Genomic DNA, 22,488 nt, shown 5'->3' with positions numbered 1-22,488 from the left:
ATAAAGATTTCAATCAATCAATCAATCAAAGAATTGCTGAGAGGTAACAGGTCACATTTGGCCCGTTTCAGAGGTTTCTGAAGTCCACTGGGTCAGAATGAGCAAATGTCATCTGAGCAAATGTAAACTCAGCTTTCCTCTCTCTTACAGGCCAGACAGCTCCTGGAGCAGGAGTACAACTCCCTCATCACCATGGGAACCGAGAGACGGCCTGACGAGGTCAGCGTGCTCATCTTCAGATAAAAGGAAGCGTGTCGGGCGGTTTTGGTCCACACGTAATGGTGTCGTGTTTTACAGGATGGAAATAAGACGTTCAGCCGCTCTCCGTCCTGGAGGAAGATGTTTAGGGAGAAAGACCTCCGGGGCGTGACCTCCGACTCTGCCGAAACCCTGCCCGCTAACTTCCGTGCCTCAGCCATCTCCACGCCCTCCGTCACCCTGAGGAAGGTTCAGAGCGACGGTGAGTGCCGCACTCCGCGGTGACCTCCGACCCCACACTCATGGCATCACATTCCCACGTTCACCTTCCTCTTTTAGCTCGTCTCAAGTCTTTGTGCAGCATGAGTCACACTGGCAACCAGGTCAGAAACACACGGAGTGTGTGCCGTGTAAGCAGTGCTGGAGTTGTAAAAAAATATCAGGGGGGATGGTGGATTTTATCATATGGGGACAGATAATTTGTGCTGATTACAAATAATATAATATATTACAAATAATAGCACTGACCAAAACACCTGCAGAAACACTGCAGGAATGACATAGCAGCAGTTAAATGCAGCCTTCTGTAAGCTTTAAATATCCACTGGGCTTACATCAAATACATCAAAACACAACAATAAAAACAGTTTTCTGAACTTATCAATATGACTCTGTCCTTCACAGGATAAGTAAAATGGATCACTGCAAAAACTCAAAATCTTAACAAGAATATTTGTCCTATTTCTAGTTAAAATGTCTCATTTTAGTAAAAAAAAATCTCATTACACTTAAAACAAGACTCATCACTGGAAAAAAACAACAATTTTCACCTGTTTCAAGTAGATTTTCACTTGAAATAAGTAGAAAAATCTGCCAGTGGAACAAGATTTTTTTGCTTGTAATTAGAAGATAAATCTTGTCCCAATGGCAGATTTTCCTACTTATTTCAAATGAAATTTTACTTCAAACAGGTGAAAATGGTCAAATAACGTTATTTTTCTGGTAATGACTCTTGTTTTAAGTGTAATGAGATTTTTTTGACTAAAAATTAGACATTTTAACTAGAAATAAGACAAATATTCCTGGTAAGATTTAGAGTTTTTGCAGTGTGGAGTCACACTTTTAATTCAAATTAAATAAAAAAAACGAATGGAAGATATTCAGCATCCTCTAATTATTTCAAGTGAAAATTTACTTGAAACAGGTGAAAATTGCCAAATAAGTTATTTTTTTGGTGTTATTTTTCTGGTGATGACTCTAAATGTTGAAATAGCAGTAAAACCACATTCATTGATGAAATGACATAAGGGATGGAAAGGGGGGATGGCAGTTTTACAGGGGGGGTGATTTTGACCGTTTTTATTTCAGGGGGGGAAGATTTTGACCGTTTTTATTTTAGGGGGGGGGATGCCATCCCCCCTCATCCCCCCTCAACTCCAGTACTGCGTGTAAGACGGCAAATGCAAAACAGGAATCGCAAGTGCTCAGCGTGCGGTTTGTTTTCATGCTACTCCGCTATTACTTAGCCACTGGAATTTGTCCGACGGGCAATAACAAGGCGCATGCTCTCCAAAGTACACCATTATGCGTCATTTTGTTCCTAATTCCTCCAGAAAGGTCAGTGCTGTGATTATAACGGGCCCGTGTGTGTCTCTGCGCAGCCAGCTCTGGTGCCCGGGGTGAATCTGCCTCCGTGAGGACGTACTCCTGTTGAGGGGCTGAGGTGAGAACCCGCCACTTAGCCTGTCTACCTGCGTGGGGTTCCGCTGGCGCTGATGGTTCCCACATGTGCCGGGCGCTTCCCTTTGAACCTCCTTTTATGTACGTGTTTGTTGGAGTTGGATTGGTTCGAGTCTGAGAGTTTAGCGGTTAGTGAAGTTTTAAAAGTGGTTAGTGGTGATTAAAGTTGCTTTAATGAAAATGAAAATGATGCTCTAATATCGTCGTCAACGAACCTTTATCACCTGAGGAAATCAAGACGCACTGAAAATGCTGGTCATGTGACGATAACAATAATTAAATATATATAATGCAATATCGTAGAGGAATTAAAACGAGACTAAAATGTACAGGACTGTCTCAGAAAATTAGAATATTGTGATTTTCTGTAATACAATTACAAAAACAAAAATGTCATACATTCTGGATTCATTATAAATTACAAATTACAAAGCCTTTTATTATTTTAATATTGCTGATCATGGCTTGCAGCTTAAGAAAACTCAAATATCCTATCTGAAAAAATTAGAATATTCTGGGAATCTTAATCTTAAACTGTAAGCCATAATCAGCAATATTGAAATAATAAAAGGTTTGCAATATTTCAGTTGATTTGTAATGAATCCAGAATGTATGACATCTTTGTCAACATTTTTGTTTTTTTAATTGCATTACAGAAAATAAAGAACTTTATCACTATATTCAAATTTTCTGAGACAGTCCTGTAGATTACAAAATAAAAACTCTGCTAAATGTGTCTTTATTTTCGTTGACCAAAACGAGACGAAATGTTCTACCAAAGATCCTTAATGTCCATGTTTTCAGTAGTTTCCTCTGGTTTAGTTCTGCTGGGTGACGTTAGTCCTCAATCCCAGTCGCTGCAGCGGGGAATCAGATCCAGAAGATGCAGCTGCAAAGTTAGAGGCTGATGCCGTTAAATACAATCTAGACCAGGGGTCGGCAACCCAAAATGTTTTAGAGCCATTTTGGACCAAAAACACAAAAAACAAATATGTCTGGAGCCGCAAAAAATGTAGTCTTGTAAAAGCCTTAGAATGAAGAAACACATGCTGCATGTTTCTATATTACCGTATTTTCTGGACTATAAGCCGCACCTGTATATAAGCCGCATCCGCTCTATTTTTAAAAAAACAATAAAAAAAAGATATACAAGCCGCACCTGTATATAAGCCGCATCTGCTCTATTTAAAAAAAAAAAAGATATGCAAGCCGCAGATATTTATGTTGTTAGATTAGATATTTACTACATGTACAGAAGGATTTTGAACTGTAAATGATGTACATGTTTGTACCTAAATAGATCCTTTCCTAACAGTATCTTTTAACACAGCAGCAACTTTGCTGATTAAAACGGGACAGAACCAAGAGAAAATAACCAGTATTTATTTATCTATTTATCTGTTTGAAATCTGCTTCTACCTATTTCTATCTGCTAAAGAAGAAGTAGCGTATTCTTCTTTGCATTTATTTTGTCTTAGTTTTGATTCTAATTCCGGTTAGCACTACCCCTAGCGGTGGAAGAAAAATCCACAGAATAGCCGCACCTTTGTATAAGCCGCATGGTTCAAAACCTATGAAAAAAGTAGCGGCTTATAGTCCAGAAAATACGGTAGTTAGAACTGGGGAAAGGTTTATTTTTTTCATTATGCACTTCGAGAAAAAAATCGAAATGCCGAGAAAAAAGTAGGAATGTCAAGATTAATGTTGAAGTACAATCTTGAGAAAAAAGTCGAAATGTTGAGAAAAAAGTCGAAATGTTGATAAAAATAATCAAAATTTCGTGAAAAAAAGTCGAAATGTTGAGAAAAAAGTCAAATTGTCGAGAAAAAGTCAAAATTTCAAGAAAAAAGTCGAGATGAATGTTGAAGTACAATCTCGGAAAAAAAGTCGAAATGTTGAGAAAAAAGTGGAAATGTCGAGACTAAAAAGGAAAGGATAAAAGGAAGAAAAAAGAAAAAAAGGAAAAAAGAAAAGAAGAAAAAAAGAAAAAAGAAAAAGAGAAAAGAAGAAAAAAAAGGAAAAAAAAGGTCAAACATTTTCTCCAGGAGCCACTAGGGCGGCGCTAAAGAGCCACATGCGGCTCTAGAGCCGCGGGTTGCCGACCCCTGATCTAGACTAAACAACGAGACTAAAATGGTTCTGGACAATTCTGACTAAACTAACTTTTAGTCGACTGAAACTTGACACAAAAGGAGTATGGACGTGACTAAAACTAATAAAAACTAAAACGATACCTTGACCCAAACACTAGACTCAAACTTAAATTGAAACAGGCTGATAAAAACACTAGCGAGGATTTAGGTGAGCTGAGGCCGACGGCGCCGTGACGCGGCAGTAACGCTGTTTCTCTCCTCAGGGCGCTGACGGGACCGGGACCGGAGGAACCTCTCGCTCATCCGCGGAGAAGAAAGCAATGAATATAAACATTTAACTTAAAAACTAAACCCATCTGTCTGACCTTTCTGCAATAAGAGAAGCGAAGGAATGAAGGAGGGGATGACATGAAGAATGTATGAATGTATTCTCAAGAGTAGAAGGGTTGAGTAGGATTAGCTGTTTTCTTTCTCTGTCTCTTCCTGTCCCTGAGTCTTTTCTCTTCATCTCTTAAGAGCGGTTTCCGCCGTCGGTGTTGATCGGGCCGCTGCCGGATCTGCAGGATTATCGCCGGTCGGTCGGGGTTCGTTTTCCTACGTCACGCTGTCTTTTACTGTCTTACAGCTCGAAAACAAACAAACGAACGTGACGCCTTAAGAGCTACCGCTCAACAAAACGTGCAGTTCACGAAATCCTGCGCGGAAGTCAAACCCGCTGGATAAGTCGGGACTTTGAAGTGGCCCGAGACCCGGCGTCCCGGTGTCCAGTATCAGCCATTGTGGCTCCCATTGTCTCCGGTCCCGTCAGGAGACTCCCATGTCCCCCAACGGGACGGGGCGGGGCGGTAAAACCCGTCCCAGTCCAGACCGCCGTTAAGCCCGGACCACATCAGAGGGACCTTCGTCTTTTGGCACCTTGAAAGCCGATAAGCCCAGTGATCTTTTTTGAAGGGAGAGCATTATGGAGATCAAAGGCAGCGAGCCGGGTGGGAGAGGACGGGGGGGACGGGGGGGGACGGGGGTCAGGAAATTCATTAAGATACTGAGAGTGGCAGTTTGTAAAAAGGTGTTCTCTAAGAGGTCGTGTATGAGATACAGGGGCGGTTCTGGGGTTATGATGGGAGCTTTTTTGGACTTGTAAGTAGGCCTGTGTTGAAAAAAAATCGATTTTCCGATTCTAAAGCTGGTTATCGATTCAAATGTCAAGAATCGATTCGATTCCGATTCTTAAGATTCAGAATCGATTATCACCATTTGATTCAATCCGATTTGATTCGATATTGATTTGGGTTAGCGTTGCCTGGATTATATGACTGTAAAATAACTAGTGAAATAATAATTTCACAATAATTATTGTGAAATAACTAAGAAATAAATAACTCAAATAAGCATTTCAATATCAATTTAAAGTGCAAAAAAATAAAGAAATTGCAACAGCTCAAGCAGTAAACAAATTATTTTAGCTTGTCAGATTTATTCTGTCACCAGACACACATGCATTTTTCAGGTATTTCATGACAAACCGTGTCCGATAACAGAGAAACCAAACAAGCTATAGTAAATATAGATAATATGAACTTCATTGAACTAATATAACATTTAGAAATTTAAGCTGCAATGTCCAGCATTTTCTCTAAAGAAAAGTTAATTTAGTTTAGGAGTTTTCAAAACTACTGGGACTACTGGGATTAAAGTTCAACAGGCAAAAATGTAATGATGGAAAAAAAAAAAATTTAATTAAAAAAAAAAAATCGATCTTTAGACATACAAATCGATTTTTAGGAATTAATATGAGAATCGATTTTTTTCAACACAGGCCTATCCGATTGTCATATTAATTCCTAAAAATCGATTCTTATGTCTAAAGATCGATTTAAAAAAAAAAATGTTTTCATCATTTTCGCCAGGTGAATTTTAATCCCAGTAATCGGACACACAGTTAGTCATGACACTTCTGAAAAATACCAGGTGCTTCATGGCAATATGTGTGCGTGGTGACAGAATAAATTAGATAAGCTAAAATGATTTGTTTACTGCATGAACTGTTGCAATTTGTTTCTTTTTTGCACTTTAAATGGATATTGAAAGGCCTGTTTGAGTTATTTATTTCTTAGTTTTTTCACAATAATTATTATTATTTCACTAGTTATTTTACAGTCATATAATTCAGGCAACAGCTCAAAAAACATTTTAAATAACACTAAGCCAAATCAATATCGAATCGAATTAGGGCTGGGCGATTTTGGACAAAAATAAAATCCAGATTTTTTTCTCTGAAAACCCGATTTTCGATTTCGATTTTGATTTTTTTGGTAAAACTACAAAAGACAATGGAATAAATTGTTTCAAATATTTTATCCTTATTTTTAAAAGAAAAATAGCAAACAAATTTCCCTATTGGGAATGAAGTGCAATTGAAAGATGCTGTAAATCCTCCTTGAGTTTAGTAAAGTGACAACATTTACAATTTTCTTGACCAAACAAAGATGACTAGACGAGCTCTGTCTGTAATGCAGCCAGCTGCAAAAAAGGAAAATCGATTTTCCGATTTTCCTTTTTTTTTAACATCGATTGTGATTAATAAATCCGATTTAGATTTAAAATCGATTAATCGCACAGCCCTAGATCGAATCGAATCATGATAATCGATTCTGAATATTAAGAAAAATCGATACCCAGCCCTACTTGTGAGTGAGGATCAGATGGTGCGGCCTCTTCGGAGACTCAACGTCAGGATATTTGGGGCTTTAATCGCACTTCTACTCTTAAACCTTCTGCAGGCAGCAGCTACAATCAAGTGCTCAAACACGTCGACCTCGAGGGTAAATCTCAAGCGTTACCGGCGCTGTAGTGCGTGTGTAACCGGACAGCCGTGCCTAAGGGTTTCAAGCGTGTCGAGGTGGCCACACTCCAACTCCACGCCGTTCACGAGACCTCCACAGAGTCATCGCGCACTTGTCGGCTCGTAATCATCAGCTCAGGGTCTTTTAGTAAATCTTGATGAGGGCGGACCCGATGGAGAGACGAAACAGCAGCTCTGGGACGAGACGGGGGGGAAAGAGAGAAAGAAAGGGAGAAAAACAACCACCGAAGGACAGATGTCGGTCATTTTACTGCGCACACAAGCCATAACAGAAACTGGAGAGCTTTCTGGAGGGATGAGATTACGGAGAGGAGGAGGAGGAGGAGAGGAAGAGGAGGAGAGGGCGGCCCGAGGAAGCCCAGGAAACAAAACCTTTAGCCTTTGTGTTTACGATGCATGTCAAAGAAACGACAACGACCTACAAACCTTCTTTTTTCTTTGGTAGTGAAGATGATATGAAGTGTCGTTAAAAAAATATATATCTGTATGATAAACCTACGGGGGGGGGGTGGAGGAAGGGGGCGGGGAGCCTGGGGATCAATTTGTAAAATGTGTGTATTTTTTTCAGTTGTATTTTTTATTTTTTACGATAACTATTTATTTTCTTCAGGTACGTATTGGATAAACGTGTGTACGTGTTCCGTTCCTTCTTTACTTCATCCGGATTCGTTTTAAGAGTAAATATGAAACAACTACGCGACCGTGTGTGTACATTCGGAGGACAAATTGTTGCAAATGATTTAACAGATTTCCATGACTCAAGTGATAGTTATACAAATTGAAAATATCATCTGGAAAATAAAGAATAATGATGATGATAAAAATGGTGATGTAAAAGAGAAATAAAATAAAGCGATCCTGGTGGATCTGCTGACCATCGGAAACGCTCCTCATTGACCTTTTTTTAGTTCTCCTGCAGCATCACATGCATTTCCTTAAGTTTATTTCTCAGTGTAAGATACTCTTCTGCATTATTTTGACAGCTAAAGCACTTTTCTAATTAAGATTTTGCACAAAATGCATATTATTCAACTCCTATTGTATGGGCTCAAATTAATGCCATAAGTATTTTGTGTCTGTAAATAAACTTTGTACTTGTAGAAATATTTTGTGCGTGTGAAAAAAATATTTGTACTTGTAGAAATATTTTGTGCGTGTGCAAAAAATATTTGTACTTGCCAAAAATATTTGTACTTTTTATCTACAAGTACAAATATTTTTTGCAAGTGCAAATATTTTTTTCACACGTACAAAATATTTCTACAAGTACAAATATTTTTTGCAAGTACAAATATTTTTTCCACACGCACAAAATATTCCTACAAGTACAAAGTTTATTTACAGATACAAAATACTTATGGCATTAATTTGAGCCCATACTATTGTCACATCTTTATCGCTGCAGAATGCCACAGACGATCCCCCGTAGTGTGCTGGGATTTAAATCCTGCATGGTTAAAAAACCAAAAAGAAATGAATACAAAGATCCTTTATTACCACGTTTGTCAGGCCGACTGAACAAACCAGCAGACGGTACTTTCTTTAGGTATCACAGAATTTACAAACTACATGGTTTTACATTCACAAACTACATTTAGCACAGCCCCCGCGGGTGCAGAAGTCGTCAGCCCTACCCGCCGACGCTGCTCAGATGTGCCCGCACTGTAGCTGGTGTGTCCCACGCAGGTTCCCCTGCTGCAGCTGCAGCGTTCCTCCACAAAGCTCTGGGAAACAGCAGTAAAGAGACGCCTCAACAGATGGCGCTCCTCGCTTTCCCATGCGGAGCCGACGGAGGCTGGAATCACCGGCGGACACGTCTTCTATAAATACACACTGATATACACAGCTTCATACACACAGGTATACTGGGCTCACATTGTACACAAATATAAAGGAATATATTAATATCAAAGACATACACATGCTTACGTACTAATCGAAAAAATAACTTAAGATTATGAAAGATAAATCATACAAAAACAGTACTTCTTGATGTGAAATCTCTATAATGCAGTTTTCCCAAAGGTCAGGTATTGAGGTCTTGGTGTTTTTGATGGAGGATGGAGGGCAGTCGGGGGGTGGGGGGTTCAGGGGGGGGGGATTAGGTCCGTGTACTCGCGGCCATCCGTTTTTTGTTTTGAAATGACAAAATAAAAATAGAGAAATAATACAAAATAATCCGTTCCCCATCTTTTGTTTTGATAATAAAAAACGGAAAACGTATCGTTATCCGTTATCCGATTTCATTGATGTGTTTGAAAATCGAAATTGGGAATTAAAACAGCGAGTGGAAAACTTCTCTATTTCCTATTCGTTTCCAAGGATACTGAAAACAAGGATTGGACAAATGGGGGGATTGCACATGCGCAGTAATAAATGAAGAAAGTTGTTTCTGGTTCTTTTGTTGATCAGATTGAAAATGAACAGTTTTCGATTTTTTTTAATGTTGAAACAGAAAATAAATCAAATATGAAACCTGGGAGTGAAACATTTAAGTTTAATCTGTAATCTGTCTTCACTCCGTCATGAAACTGCAGTGATGTTGTGACAGTCCGTTCAGCTGCAGCGTCCAATCAATAACATGTACTGAACTCTAACATACTGCCCCCCACCCGTTGGAATCGAATAGGAAATAGAGAAAAGAGTTTTCCACTCGCTGTTTTAATTCCCAATTTCGATTTTCAAACACATCAATGAAATCGGATAACTGATAATGGATAACAATTCAATTTCAATTTTAGGCACAGATCAAAAATACGAAATAGAAAAACGGGCCACAGGAGTGAAATTGATTTTAATATTTAATTGGTCGGGTTTTAAAAAAGAATCCTTAATCTGTTGTTCCAGCGCCGCCATGGTAGCCATGGTTACCCGAATTGCCGCGTACCATGGATGTAGAACCGCCGGGGTCCGTGTATCTTTTGGTCATTGGATTTTTCCATTATGAGTGGAATCAAAAAACAAAAAACGATTGGTTTATTTGGCTTTCCTTTTAAAACAAAAAACAAATATTGAATTACACTGCATTTTTTCTTTTTCTGTGTTAATATAATTTAACAAAGATTCAAAATACGCTTTTATTTTCGTTTTCTATTTCATATAAGAAAAATGAAATTACTAGTCAACAGGAACGAAAAAACGAACCAAAAACAACAGTTTATTCATATTCGTGCACCGGAAGCTGGCATTTACAACCGAGTGAACTTAGTTCTGGATATTTGACAGGCATTCCTGTGACAATTCTCTCCAGGGGAAGTTTGATTTTAATATTTTATTGGTCGGGTTTACGTGACTCGGAAATGGCTCTGTATGCGGCAGTTCGGGTAACCATGGTTACCATGGCGGCGCTGGAACAACAGATCGAGGATTATTTTTTAAAGATTGATTAAGGACTTGTTCCACAGCGGTTTGACGCACAATGACATTTCCCGCACGTTGCAGCAGATGTGTCTCCTGCAATGCTCAGAAATGAGCGTCAGAAGATTCTGTGCTCGGCATGATCTGAGGAGAAAAAGACGCAGAGCTGGAGAGCGTTTTGATTCAATCTATTTATGAGGTTTTTATTCAGATGTCCACAGTATATTGCAAATATACACACTGCATGCGACGCGAGCGAGAGTCAGCGTCAAAAACAGTTCCATTTCTTTATTATTTATTGTACTGTCTACAGTGGTTGCGAGCGACGCAGCGTCGTTTTGAGCTGGACTTTTGTCGCACGCCCTGCTTCTATTTTCTTCCCGTCGGTCGCGTTGAAAGCCGGTTGAAAGTTGAAAAAAAAGTCGAAAACGCTGTAGGAAACAGTCATTTCAATACAAGAACCTCAATAAAGTGGCAGCTGCTGGAGATCGCCAGGCTGGAAGATTCTGATAAAATAATAAGATATAATAAGAATCTTATCTTAATCTTATTAGGGCTTAATTTGTCCCGGATCCTGCCGGATTTCTCATGTCCTCTGCTTTTCCCCCACATCCCAGTAATGATCTGACATGCTGACATGTTTTTGCTGCATTTAACACCACGAACACGCTGGTCACTCCAGCTGTTCGCTGTTTGATTGCGTCACCACACGCCGTTATTAATTGTTCGGTTTTTTCCCCACTTATTCCACCGAATAATAAGCTTGTTTTCTGTTTAGAAAGTACAAACGTAGGGAGATTACAAGTAATCACCCATCTTTTACTTGTCCCTTTACTCTTTTAGGAGTTATTTTAGGAGTTTCTTTCAGGAGCGCACGGGCGGGTGAATAAAAGGCGAGTCTCCGCTGTCAATCAAAAGAACGTGGTAGAACGTGGGGCCGATAACGCGTTCAGAGCGGGTCCGATGCCACGCAGTGCGGCGCGACAGTCGGACGCTCGCGTGCAGTTAGGACAGGCTGTTAGGGAGCCGTAGCCTAATTTTTGTTGACCGCTTTGTACTGATCACTGATCACCCCGATCACGTTTGCAGTGTACACGTTTAAAACCCATTAAGCATGTCGGAAGGCCGTTGTGGCTGAGTTTTGTCATTAAACGCCATAAAACTTCTGTCGGACTCAGCGTGCTTCTCTGTCAGCAGCGCGTCATGCAAATATACAGGACCTAACAATAAACTCTCAAGCGGCTCTAAAAGTACAGGAAAGCCGCAATACCGGCTATCTGTGTTCACTGGGGGTGCATGCTGGAGAAGGTCGGGTTGGAAGAACCCTGAGAGAGCTCCATCAGCCATACCATGAATTCCGGCGTCAGGTAAAGTTTGTGCTGCAGTGCAATTTATACATATAATGGTAATCACGTGGATACCTCACGCGTGGGACTAAATTAATTCTTCCAACCCGACCTTCTCCAGCATGCACCCCCAGTGAACACAGATAGCCGGTCATTCGGCCATGATGAATCAAAGCGCTCTCCAGCTCTGCGTCTTTTTCTCCTCAGATCATGCCGAGCACAGAATCTTCTGACGATCATTTCTGAGCATTGCAGGAGACACATCTGCTGCAACGTGCAGGAAATGTGTTTGTGCGTCAAACCGCTGTGGAACAAGTCCTTAATCAATCTTTAAAAAATAATCCTCGATCTGTTGTTCCAGCGCTGCCATGGTAACCATGGTTACCCGAACTGCCGCATACAGAGCCATTTCCGAGTCACGTAAACCCGACCAATAAAATATTAAAATCAAACTTCCCCTGGAGAGAATTGTCACAGGAATGCCTGTCAAATATCCAGAACTAAGTTCACTCGGTTGTAAATGCCAGCTTCCGGTGCACGAATATGAATAAACGGTTGTTTTTGGTTCGTTTTTTCGTTCTGTTGACTTCATATTTCTTATATGAAATAGAAAACGAAAATAAAAGCGTAGGCCTATTTTGAATCTTTGTTAAATTATATTAACACAGAAAAAGAAAAAATGCAGTGTAATTCAATATTTGTTTTTTGTTTTAAAAGGAAAATCAAATAAACCAATCGTTTTTTGTTTTTTGATTCCCACTCATGATGGAAAAATCCAATGACCAAAAGATACACGGACCCGCCGGGTCACGTAAACTCGACCAATTAAATATTAAAATCAAATTCAATCCTGTGGCCCGTTTTTCTATTTCTTATTTTTGATCTGTGCCTAAAATTGAAATATGAAAAAGCAGACGTTTTTCCGTTTTTTGTGTTATAATAAAAAACAAATAACAAAATAACCAGTCACTTTTTCATGTTTTGATTTTTGATTGCCAATTGAAAATGGAAAGAACGAATGATACACGGATTGATAACGATCCGTTTTCCTTTTTTTATTATCAAAACAAAAGATGGGAAACGTATTATTTTGGATTATTTCTCTATTTTTATTTTGTCATTTCAAAACAAAAAACGGATGGCCGCGAAGTCCACGGACCGTATTAAGGCACAGTTAACCTCACATGGCCTGCAAGTAAAAGTGCACCCAGAAAAATGGCGTAGCTGCTCTGCTCTCTGTCACGTCTCTACTCGTCCCGCCTTTAGCCCCGCCCCTTCCTGGTCAGGACCTCCCTCCCCTGATTGGTTCGGGACAGCAGCACGCACACGCAGGACGTGTCTATCCGGATCCACCTCCACCCCACCCGGCTGTTGGCGTCCCTGGTGAGCGCGCGGACGTACGACTGCTTCTCCTTGCACTCGCTCCGCCACTGTTTCTTGTCCACGCCCAGGCAGCCGGCGCCCGCCAGGCCCAGCTCCGTGTTCCTGGCCGGCGCCGCCGCGGCGCCGCCCCGCGTCCTGCCGCCGTCGCCCCGGTCCTTGGACTGGCCGCAGCGCGTCTCGTAGAAGTACTGCTTGATGGGCCCCCTCTGCGTCTGGATCTCCTGCAGGATGGTGACGTTCTGCCCGTTCAGGTCCACGGCGCTCGTCTTGTTGATGACCCAGTTACTGGCCGACTCGCACACCGACCGCTCCCCCCTCCGGCTGTCCACCAGGTGGGAGCGCTTCTCTCTCCGGACGGGCCGGTCCCAGGTCTGCGTCGTCGTGCTCCGGTCGATGGCGCGGTCGCCGTGCCCCTCGATGTGCGCGTCCTCCTGCTCGTCCGCGTCCCCGTCCTCCTCCGGCAGGCCCGTCTCCAGCAGGAGCAGCAGGGGCGGGTGCTCCGGCGGCGACAGCGAGGGCGAGAACAGGACTCGTGGGTGCGCGTCCAGGAACATCTCGTCCCTCTCCAGATGTAGCCCGGCGTCCAGGGCCGGGCTCTCCTCGCTCGGACCTTTCCCAGGCCTCGCCGCGTCTCTCAGCTGTCCTGAAGGAGCGAGTGGCTCGGGTCCGTGTGTGGAAGCGTTCAACAGAGCACCGGCGGAGTCCTGAGGGTGTTTGGAAACGTCCTCAAAGCCCGGGTACTCTTGCTTTGGTAGAGAGTTATCCTCGGAAAAATCCTGGACTGTTCTTCCTGTGACAGGAACGTCCGAACCGACGCCGCGTCTGCCATCGCCGCCTGAGCTGCTCTGCGGCCGGCGTGCCGCTGGACTCTCCGCTGTAAGTGCGGACGTCTCTTTGTGAAAGGGGGACCTCACGTAATCCTGGCGGTCCTGTCCGCTGACGGCGGCGGCGGTGCCGTAGTCCACTCGTGAAGCATTTCCTCCGGGAGCCGCGAGGCGGGCAGCTGGGTCTCGCCGGGGCTTCCTGCTGTCGCGGGACCCGGGCTGTGCGGTCTGTGCGGCAGCAATTCCAGACACGGGGTTGTGAGGGAAGGGCAGGGCCGAGGCAATCACCATGGCAACCAGGGGAAGCCAGAGCATCACTCCCAAGACGTATCAGCTGGCGGGTTGAGAGACAGCAGACACAAAGCAGGAGAGAGACCACGTTACTTTACACAGTGCAGGTTATGGCTTTTTCACCGTTAAACAAAGTACTCTAATTAGGATGTAAAACGAGCGCTTTTACTGGTGGCCTGCAGCTTTCATGACCGCAGAGATTTAACTGCTGAGATATGGCTTTAAAATCTTGGCAGAACTTGTGGAAAAAATAGCGAGAGTACAGCAAGGTCGCCCTGTTTCTTCACGTGGAGCTCGGCAACGAATGTTGCAGATTGGGCCATCTGAGGCGCCGACCTTCGAACGGAGACAATCTGGTAAGTATGCAGTTTCCTCCTCGGCTTTCAGGGGCACCAATTTCTCTTTCTCATTTCTCTTTTTGGTTTTTGAAACTTTTTAATCCATTGCAACTGTTATGGTTTCTGAAAGAAAGTGGTTCTCGTTAAAGGAAAGCCACGCAAATGCACAACCTCATGTGAAACCTCAGAGTTTCATTTGTCCTTCTGAGGAAAGTATGGCGTGACCTGTCGTGTCAGCGTTATCTACTCTCCAAGCTGTTTGTTTGCTGGTTCTTTTAGTGTAGCAAAACTATGAACCAAACGCTGAAGATAGCTCCAACTGCTTCTGTAACGGGTCACTGTGAGCAACAGGTTTGCAAAAGCAGGAGACATTTGATACTAAAATGTGTCCGAAATGTGATTATGGAGTTATTTAAAGTGTAAAACTGTTGGTATTGACTGCTATTATTAAACTAAAAATTACACAAGAAAAAGCAGTTTATATTTATAAATTGACACATATAATTTACAACTACATAACAAAAAATGCAGGATATTAATTTTGATAACTTACTTTGCAAAAAAATGTATACTTTTATTTTGGAAGAACGATTCCCCGCCATCTTTTAAGACTTTCATTGACCAAATTACAGCATTTCTACCATTACAAAAGCTAACATTGGAAAAATATAACCGTGGCCATCTTTTTCAAGAATTTTGGTTCCCATTATTTTCTGGCTTAGAGCTTCATTCATTGTAAACTTCATTGTACGCTCATTGCTGTTTTACTGTTGTCATTTACTTTATGTAACCTATGTATCTGTAGGTATTTGAGTTTTGATGCCCCTATCGTTCCTTTTTTTTTTTTTTTTTTTTTTTTTACAGTTTATTTATTTTTTATTTATTTCGTGTGTATGTTTTCGTGTTTTTTTGGGGGGGTGGTGGGAGGGGTGGGTTGTAGGCGAGATTTGGCTTGTGTGCACAAAAGAAAATTGTAAAACCTACTGTTATTTAGGATGTTTGTGATTGCCTTTCTTTTGTGAAATAAAAATTACACAAGAACACAAAGATTGTCTATTTCACTTGTCAGACAAACAGGTTATGTTACACATCATCACAATAATGTAAACATTTCTAGCTGCAAAAACCTTTCAGGCGTATCGTTTCTCTCATCTCTGACATCATGTGGAGACGGACGCTACGAGGCACGCAGCGATGATTCATCAGCGTTCCACAGTGACGTTGCCCTCTGACTAAAAGGAAAATCATTCCCGCCATCCGTGCGGCAGGTAGCGAGCCGAAGCCTACACAATGAGCGTAGGTTCAGCTGTTTGTTTGGACGCGGGGAGGAGGTCACTTGGAAAGAGTTGAGATAGCAGGAATGATCAGAATGTTGGTGATGCAGCGGCTACCGAGGCTCATTCACAGTTTCCTCCGGCAGGAGAGGCTATAAAAATAAACAGGGCACCATGAAGTAAAAGCAAAAAGAGCAAGATCACTGTGGCTGTTGGTGTTTGCCTCCATAGGTGTGTGAGTGTGACTGAGCGGATGCATCAGCAGGTTCTATCAGCAGCTGTAATTCCACAGAAATCCCGTGGGTGACAGGGCCTGTACTCGGCAGGACCGCACCCCTGGACGCACAGTTCGGTTGAAAGGTCGTTCACGCCGCCACGGCGGGTGTGCAGAGTGCCAGAACGTGTTTACTTTGTTTATAAATCACACCAAAGTGTGCAGCACATACTACTTTTGTGATGACGACTAAACGGCATTTTAAATTAGGGTGCAGACTAAGGACCAATCCCAATACACCCCCTACTTTCTACCACTACCCCTAAAATTCAAACCACAGATTTTATGGCCCTTGTAATCTTCCTAAGGCCCTGTCCCAATACTCCCACTACTCCTACTTTTCAGCACTACCCCTAAATTTTGCTTGCTACGTCACTGCGTGGTTTATGTTCGGGTACGTAAGTGACTGCGTAGTTACGTTTGCACAAACGTCACACCATATCAGGAAGCTGAGAGTTAAAAGCTGTTTTAATTTCAGCTGTAGCGCTGTTAATATGTCACTTTATTAAGTTTTAATATTTTTTCAGCTTTATTTGGATATTTGGGGGGTTATTTGGGGTAGGGCTGAAAAGTAGAGGTAGTGGGAGTATTGGGACAGGGCCTTTTTCTGAAGAGAATCAGAGCGAATGATTTCTGCATGGAGGAAGGAAATAACTTGAAACTGAGCCGCGTGCTACGTGTGCTACGTCACTGCGTGGTTTACGTTCGGGTACGTAAGCGACTGCGTAGTTACGTTTGCACAAACGTCACACCATATCAGGAAGCCGAGAGCCAAAAGCTGTTTTAATTTCAGCTGTAGCGCTTTAATATGCCACTTTATTAAGTTTTAATATTTTTTCAGGCGTAAAAGTAACCGTTAAGATCCCCAACCTGGGCTCAGTTTATCCAAATAACGCCTGTTAAGAAATTTGATCCGATGTTTTCGGAGAAGAGCTGCTGGCCCCGGGGCACAGCAGCTCATGGCCGGAGTACAGACGTGATCGCCGGGTCAACCTGCACCGTCGTCCCGGGGGAGAAACCTGCAGCTCTGTGGAGAATTACCTCTGGCTGAAATAAATCATTTAGGAAAATAAATGTTGGTTTAATAGATGAAATATAACAGTTGTAGCTACGTCTGTTAAGAAATTTGCTCCAAAAATTTCTGGATGATGATGCCTGCCGGCTCGGGAGCTGATTTATGGTTCCGCGTTAAATCGACACAGAGCCTATGGCGTAGGTTACGGCGTACGGCGCGTGTCGCCGCGTTACATACGCCGTAGGCTCTGCGTTGGTGTAACGCAGAACCATAAATCAGCCTTTATTCTGGCGAGGTTAGAAAAAGACTTTGCAACAACGAGCAAACGAGTGATTATGTACATTCACTGAGTGAATATTATGAAAGTAAAATATATATTTCTCGCTAGAAATGTAATCAAAACGCATTTTTATGCAGAAACTAACTCAAAATATTGATTTTATTCACTAAAAAATAAGAAATGTCCGCCATGTTTTTTTTTTTATTCAGTCCGTAAATGACGACGAAAAGCATTCTGGGAAATTTTTCTGGCCCTCGGTCAACTAGGGTGCATCTGAAAACCCTCGCTCTGTAGGGCCAGATTGATGCCCCCTAACACTCGTTTAAGCCACTACCCCTAGATGCAAAGCGGAATGGGGACACCACTACCCTCACGGGAACGCGCAAAATGTAGGTGTAGAGCTGAAAAGTAGAGGTAGTTGGAGTATTGGGACTGGGCCTTATTCTGAAGAGAATCAGAGTGAATGATTTCTGCATGGAGGAAGGAAATGAGCTGAAACTGAGGCGCCGTGGAGCAGAAGCATTGCAGGGAGAGCATCAGGGAGAACGCCGACGCCACCAGTAAAGCAGGAAGGCGGGCAGACCCTCCAGTAAGTGACTTCTTGTAAAACCGAAGCGGCGGCAGCGCCGCGCTCCATTTGCCACAATGACACGCATCATTGACGACGAGCGGGACGCTCTAGTGTCCCCAGACCACAGCAAGCTCTACAAACGCTGCAAGAGGAGATCTGCTCAAGTCTGACTCTGCACGCTGCTGTAATCCACATCTCTATCGCAGGAAAGGATTTCTAAAGGAGGACAGAAGAAAGAAACCTCCGTCTCATGGAGCAAAGATCCATGAACAGAGATGATGATGATGATGATGATGATGATGATGATGATGATGATGATGATGACTGAGTATTCATCAGGTGGCTCAGGTGTTTGTTTGCTTTTTGTTTGGCTCAGAGACAAAAGAAACTTTGCAACTTGCTCCCAAACTGTTCAAAACAAACAACTACTGTAGGGAAAGCAAAAGTTACCTCTTCAACTGAGGGCATTTTCACCTTTTAACCACCTTACCCACTATTCTTTCTATTCTGTCTGTAAATCTTTTTCCTTTTTAAAAATCAGGTTCCATTCTTCTTGTTTTTCATTATAAGCAATCTGGAAACCAGAGTTTTGTAAAAGCTGAACTTAGGGCTGTTCGATTAATCGATTTTAAATCGTAATCGCGATTATGTAATTAGAACGATGTTAAAACGTGAAAATCGTAAAATCGATTTTTCACTTTTTTTTTTTTCAACTTATTTTACAGAGTTTTGCACTTTATTCATTCATTTTTGGTTTAATAAGAGCAAAGTTTGCACTTAAAGCCCAATGGGGCAAATGTTCAATAAAAAAACAGCATATTTGAAATCATTTCTTTGCCTTTTGTCAGTTCACAAAATAATCGTAATCGAAAATCGGATTTTGAGAGAAAAAAATCGAGATTTTATTTTTGGGCAAAATCGAACAGCCCTAGCTGAACTTAATAAAAGCCATTCAAGGTGGCAAATGTTTCTTTTCAAGTTAATAAATATGCTGATTCTTTTTTGGTAAAAAAAAACAAAAAAAAACAACTTTGGGAAAGTTTATGTGTAAAAATGTATTGTTTTATGAAAACACCATTTCAATTTTGTTTATATGGCGTCTAGTACAACACAAGTTGTGTCTAGGATCCTTCCAGAGACCCAGAACTTTACCCCCGAGCAATTATCACATAAACAATGGCAGGTAGAAACTCTCCAGCAGTCTGAAACCCAACTATTGTATTCATTAAGATTATGAATTGAACTCTTTAAGAAAATGAAAGCTGGACTCCTGAACAAGACAAAAACATAATAGAGCAGCTCCACACCTCGCAGCGGCTACTGTGCTACTAGTCCGTTTATAAAGTAATCCCTTCCCCGTGCATGGCTAACGTCAGGCACGTCAATCTGACATAGTGATAATGGATTGTGTGTTAGTGTTTGGACCGCGCCGCGGCAGCTCTTTCCTCCACAGATTCAGGGCTGGACGCCTCTGGAGACTCACTGTCTCTTAACTTCTACCTCAACTTGCATCTTTTTCAGCTTGCAGACTTTGTCTGCCTGAGTGAACGTCCCACCACGTGACAGGAAAAACATGCAGGTAAATGTTTGTCCCCCTCCCCATCTCCCTCTTTGAGGCCTGCACAGCCTTGTTATCCCGCTGTGCAAACAGCCCATTAATTCCAGGTCTGTGATTGTTTCATATCATGCGAGGCCTGCGAGGTTCAGCCCCCACCTCTGCAGCTTTTGGCACTGCATGAAAGCAGCTGTCAATGACACAGCTTGCCATCATTTGTAAATGTATGGCCCTTTTTTTTGACAGTTCATTTTTCTCTGCTCCACGTGACCACCCACTGGGCCTGTACGATCCCTGTCTTATCGAACTGTGTCAAGTCAAGAGATCACACGCAGGTATGTTGAGCGATGTACCTGCAGGTCTGAGACATGACTCGGTAGCTCTCACTTCACCTGAGTGACTGCCAAGGAAAACAAAATGGGAAATGTCTACTACAGAGGTTAATGGCAAAACAAATAGTGTTGGTTTTTTGTGTTTTTTTTTTCTTAAATTACAAAACATGAAAATGACAAGCTCAGAAAACGCATTTAATACATAAAACAGCACATTAAAACTTGAATAATACACATTAGACTCTACATACTGTATATGAACACGTGTCTGACTTAATTAAATATCAATGGGACTAATTAAAGAACTAGTGGCAGGTTTAACCAATGCATCCATAAATCACTGATCTTTTTGTTCATGAAAATTTTCAAAATAATAATGCAAAAAGGAAAAAGGAGGTAGTTTAGTGTGGTGTTCAGTGGCGTCAATTCAGTCAAAGCTAAGGTATGGCAAGGTTACGAGTCACAGAACTTAACTAGAGTATCAATCAACACGTCCAGCAAATACTATCACAGAAGTCTGTTATGTAGCTTATCTGTTTGGTCAAGAAAATTGGAACTTTTTCAAATGCAGTCTCGCTCACTGCAAAAACTCAAAATCTTACCAGGAATATTTGTCTTATTTCTAGTTAAAATGTCTAATTTTTAGTCAAAAAATCTCATTACACTTAAAACAAGAGTCATCACCAGAAAAAAATAACTAATTTGACAATTTTCACCTGTTTCAAGTAAATTTTCACTTGAAATAAGTAAAAAAATCTGCCAGTGGGACAAGATTCATCTTCTCATTACAAGCAAAAAAATCTTGTTCCACTGGCAGATTTTTCCACTTATTTTAACTGAAAATCTACTTGAAACAGGTGAGAATGGTTGTTTTTGAGTCTTGTCTTAAATGATGAGATTTTTTTTTACTAAAAATTAGACATTTTAACTAGAAATTAGACAAATATTCTTGTTAAGATTTTCAGTTTTTGCAGTGTATAATAACTAGTGAAATCAATCATGTTGTTCTGATTTGCATTTGTAGTTATTCTATAGGTATTAAGTAATAGAATAATCAATACAAATGGACACAGAGTAATTCCATAAATGTATTTAAAAAACAAACATTTACATTTTCCCTTGAAGCCATACCTTGCCATACCCAATTGACGCCCCTGGTGGTGTTTCAGGCCTGCGTGCATAATGTAAAGCCATACCGTTTAGGTGAGATCCGGACCGCGCGTCCTTCCAGCTGACACCGCATTGATCACACAGTCTGTCCCAGCCACTCAACCGCTCCAAAATACAAACTCAAAAAGAAAAAAAAGCACCTTCACGCGGCCACAACCAAACCAATTAAGAACATTTCTTTTTCCTTTTAATAGTCATTGCATGTGGCCCCAAAAGTCCGAAGAAGAAAGAAAAAAGGAAAAAAAAAAAAAAAAAAGGAGCAAGTTACCGACAGGAAAAGTCACACGAGCGCTTTCGCTCCGAGGGAGATAAAATAATAAAAGCCCGGAAAAGTTTCAAATGTAAAAAAGAGTCGTAGTATGAAGATATTCCAGAGTCTTCCAAGGTGTATCTCGGTTCAAATGTGCACAGTGAGTGAAACGCTACAGGTCCTGGGCAAATGTTTTAAGATCTGCACCACGTCTGTAAAGCGTCAAGTCAGTAACCGTAAAGCTGGCGCTGGTCGGTTAAATCACTTCCGGCTGGGACTTTCAAAATAAAACTCCCGTTAAGAAACTGCTTCACGAGAGAACTCCGCTAAATACATCAGCGCATGTCATAGATGGAGAGAAACACAACCAGACAACTCAGTCTCCTTATCCTTAGTCTCCCTGCCTATTAATGTAAAATAGTTCTCTATATATGTGTAATGTATATGTATGTGTGTGTATATATATGTGTGTGTATGTGTATGTATACATATATATATATATATATATATATATATATATATATATATATACACATACACACACATATGTATACACACACACATATATATATATATATATATATATATATATATATATATATATATATATATATATATATATATATATACACACATACACACATATATATATATGTGTACACATATATATATATATATATATACACACACATATATATATATATATATATATATATATATATATATATATATATATATATATATATATATATATATATATATATATATATATATATATATATATACACACACATACATAGGTATTTGGTGTTGGGTATTTGTTGTAATTCTATTGGTGTTTTGTATGTTGATTGTCTCGTGATTTATTGTATGTATGCTTTCGGCAACAATGATTACTATCATTCATGCCAATAAAGCCAATTTGAATTTGAAAATTTTGAATTTGAGAACGCTGAAGGAGTGACGGAGCTTTTATTTTTTAAAGCCCTCGTAAATAGCCACTTCCTGTGTTGCTCCGCGTAATCTGTATTCACTTGACACATTTTACAACTCCGGTTTCCCATCCCGAGGAGTCGAGGGGAGGTTAGTAAAGAGCAGCGAAACAAGATTAAAAAAAAGAAAAGTTACATAGGAAACATTTGAAAGAAGTGTCTGGAAGAAATTTAGAATAAAAAGTGACCACAAGTAATTTATCAGACAAAATGAGTACTTGCTTGTAGGAGTTGAAATATTGAAATAGGAGTTGCGTGACTTGACATGTTTTTAACGTCAGTGGCTGTAACAACCCCCCCCCCCCCCTCCCGACAAACATTTCACAAGAATATTGTGAGAAA

General features: G+C 41.0%; 2 protein-coding genes across 2 annotated transcripts in view; one reads left to right on the top strand and one right to left on the bottom strand.

Moving 5' to 3' along the window:
• The window catches only part of ppfia3 (PTPRF interacting protein alpha 3), a 65,846-nt gene extending 58,068 nt beyond the window's left edge, over positions 1-7,778 (top strand). The window contains exons 29-32 of the mRNA XM_061711117.1: positions 151-219; positions 298-460; positions 1,860-1,921; positions 4,295-7,778. Coding sequence (XP_061567101.1) covers positions 151-219; positions 298-460; positions 1,860-1,912 — 285 coding nt within the window. The 3' untranslated portion in view covers positions 1,913-1,921; positions 4,295-7,778. The remainder of the gene's footprint in view (positions 1-150; positions 220-297; positions 461-1,859; positions 1,922-4,294) is intronic.
• A 4,680-nt stretch (positions 7,779-12,458) lies between these two features.
• Positions 12,459-21,354, bottom strand: LOC133421997 (brain-derived neurotrophic factor). The gene is made up of 2 exons (XM_061711834.1): positions 20,931-21,354; positions 12,459-14,138 (listed from the first exon to the last, which is right to left on the bottom strand). Exon 2 carries the CDS (start codon positions 14,117-14,119, stop codon positions 12,860-12,862), a length of 1,260 nt encoding a protein of 419 aa, XP_061567818.1. The 5' UTR covers positions 14,120-14,138; positions 20,931-21,354; the 3' UTR covers positions 12,459-12,859.
• Between the last annotated feature and the right edge of the window lie 1,134 nt (positions 21,355-22,488).

The sequence above is a fragment of the Cololabis saira genome, chromosome 21 (assembly GCF_033807715.1).
Source record: "Cololabis saira isolate AMF1-May2022 chromosome 21, fColSai1.1, whole genome shotgun sequence".
NCBI lineage: Eukaryota > Metazoa > Chordata > Actinopteri > Beloniformes > Belonidae > Cololabis > Cololabis saira.
Note: the sequence above shows the minus strand (reverse complement) of the source record. Positions and strands in the feature narration are given on the sequence as shown.

Excerpts from the sequence above, each read along its gene's own strand:
- LOC133421997 (XM_061711834.1), bottom strand. The coding sequence starts at position 14,119 with ATGCTCTGGCTTCCCCTGGTTGCCATGGTGATTGCCTCGGCCCTGCCC.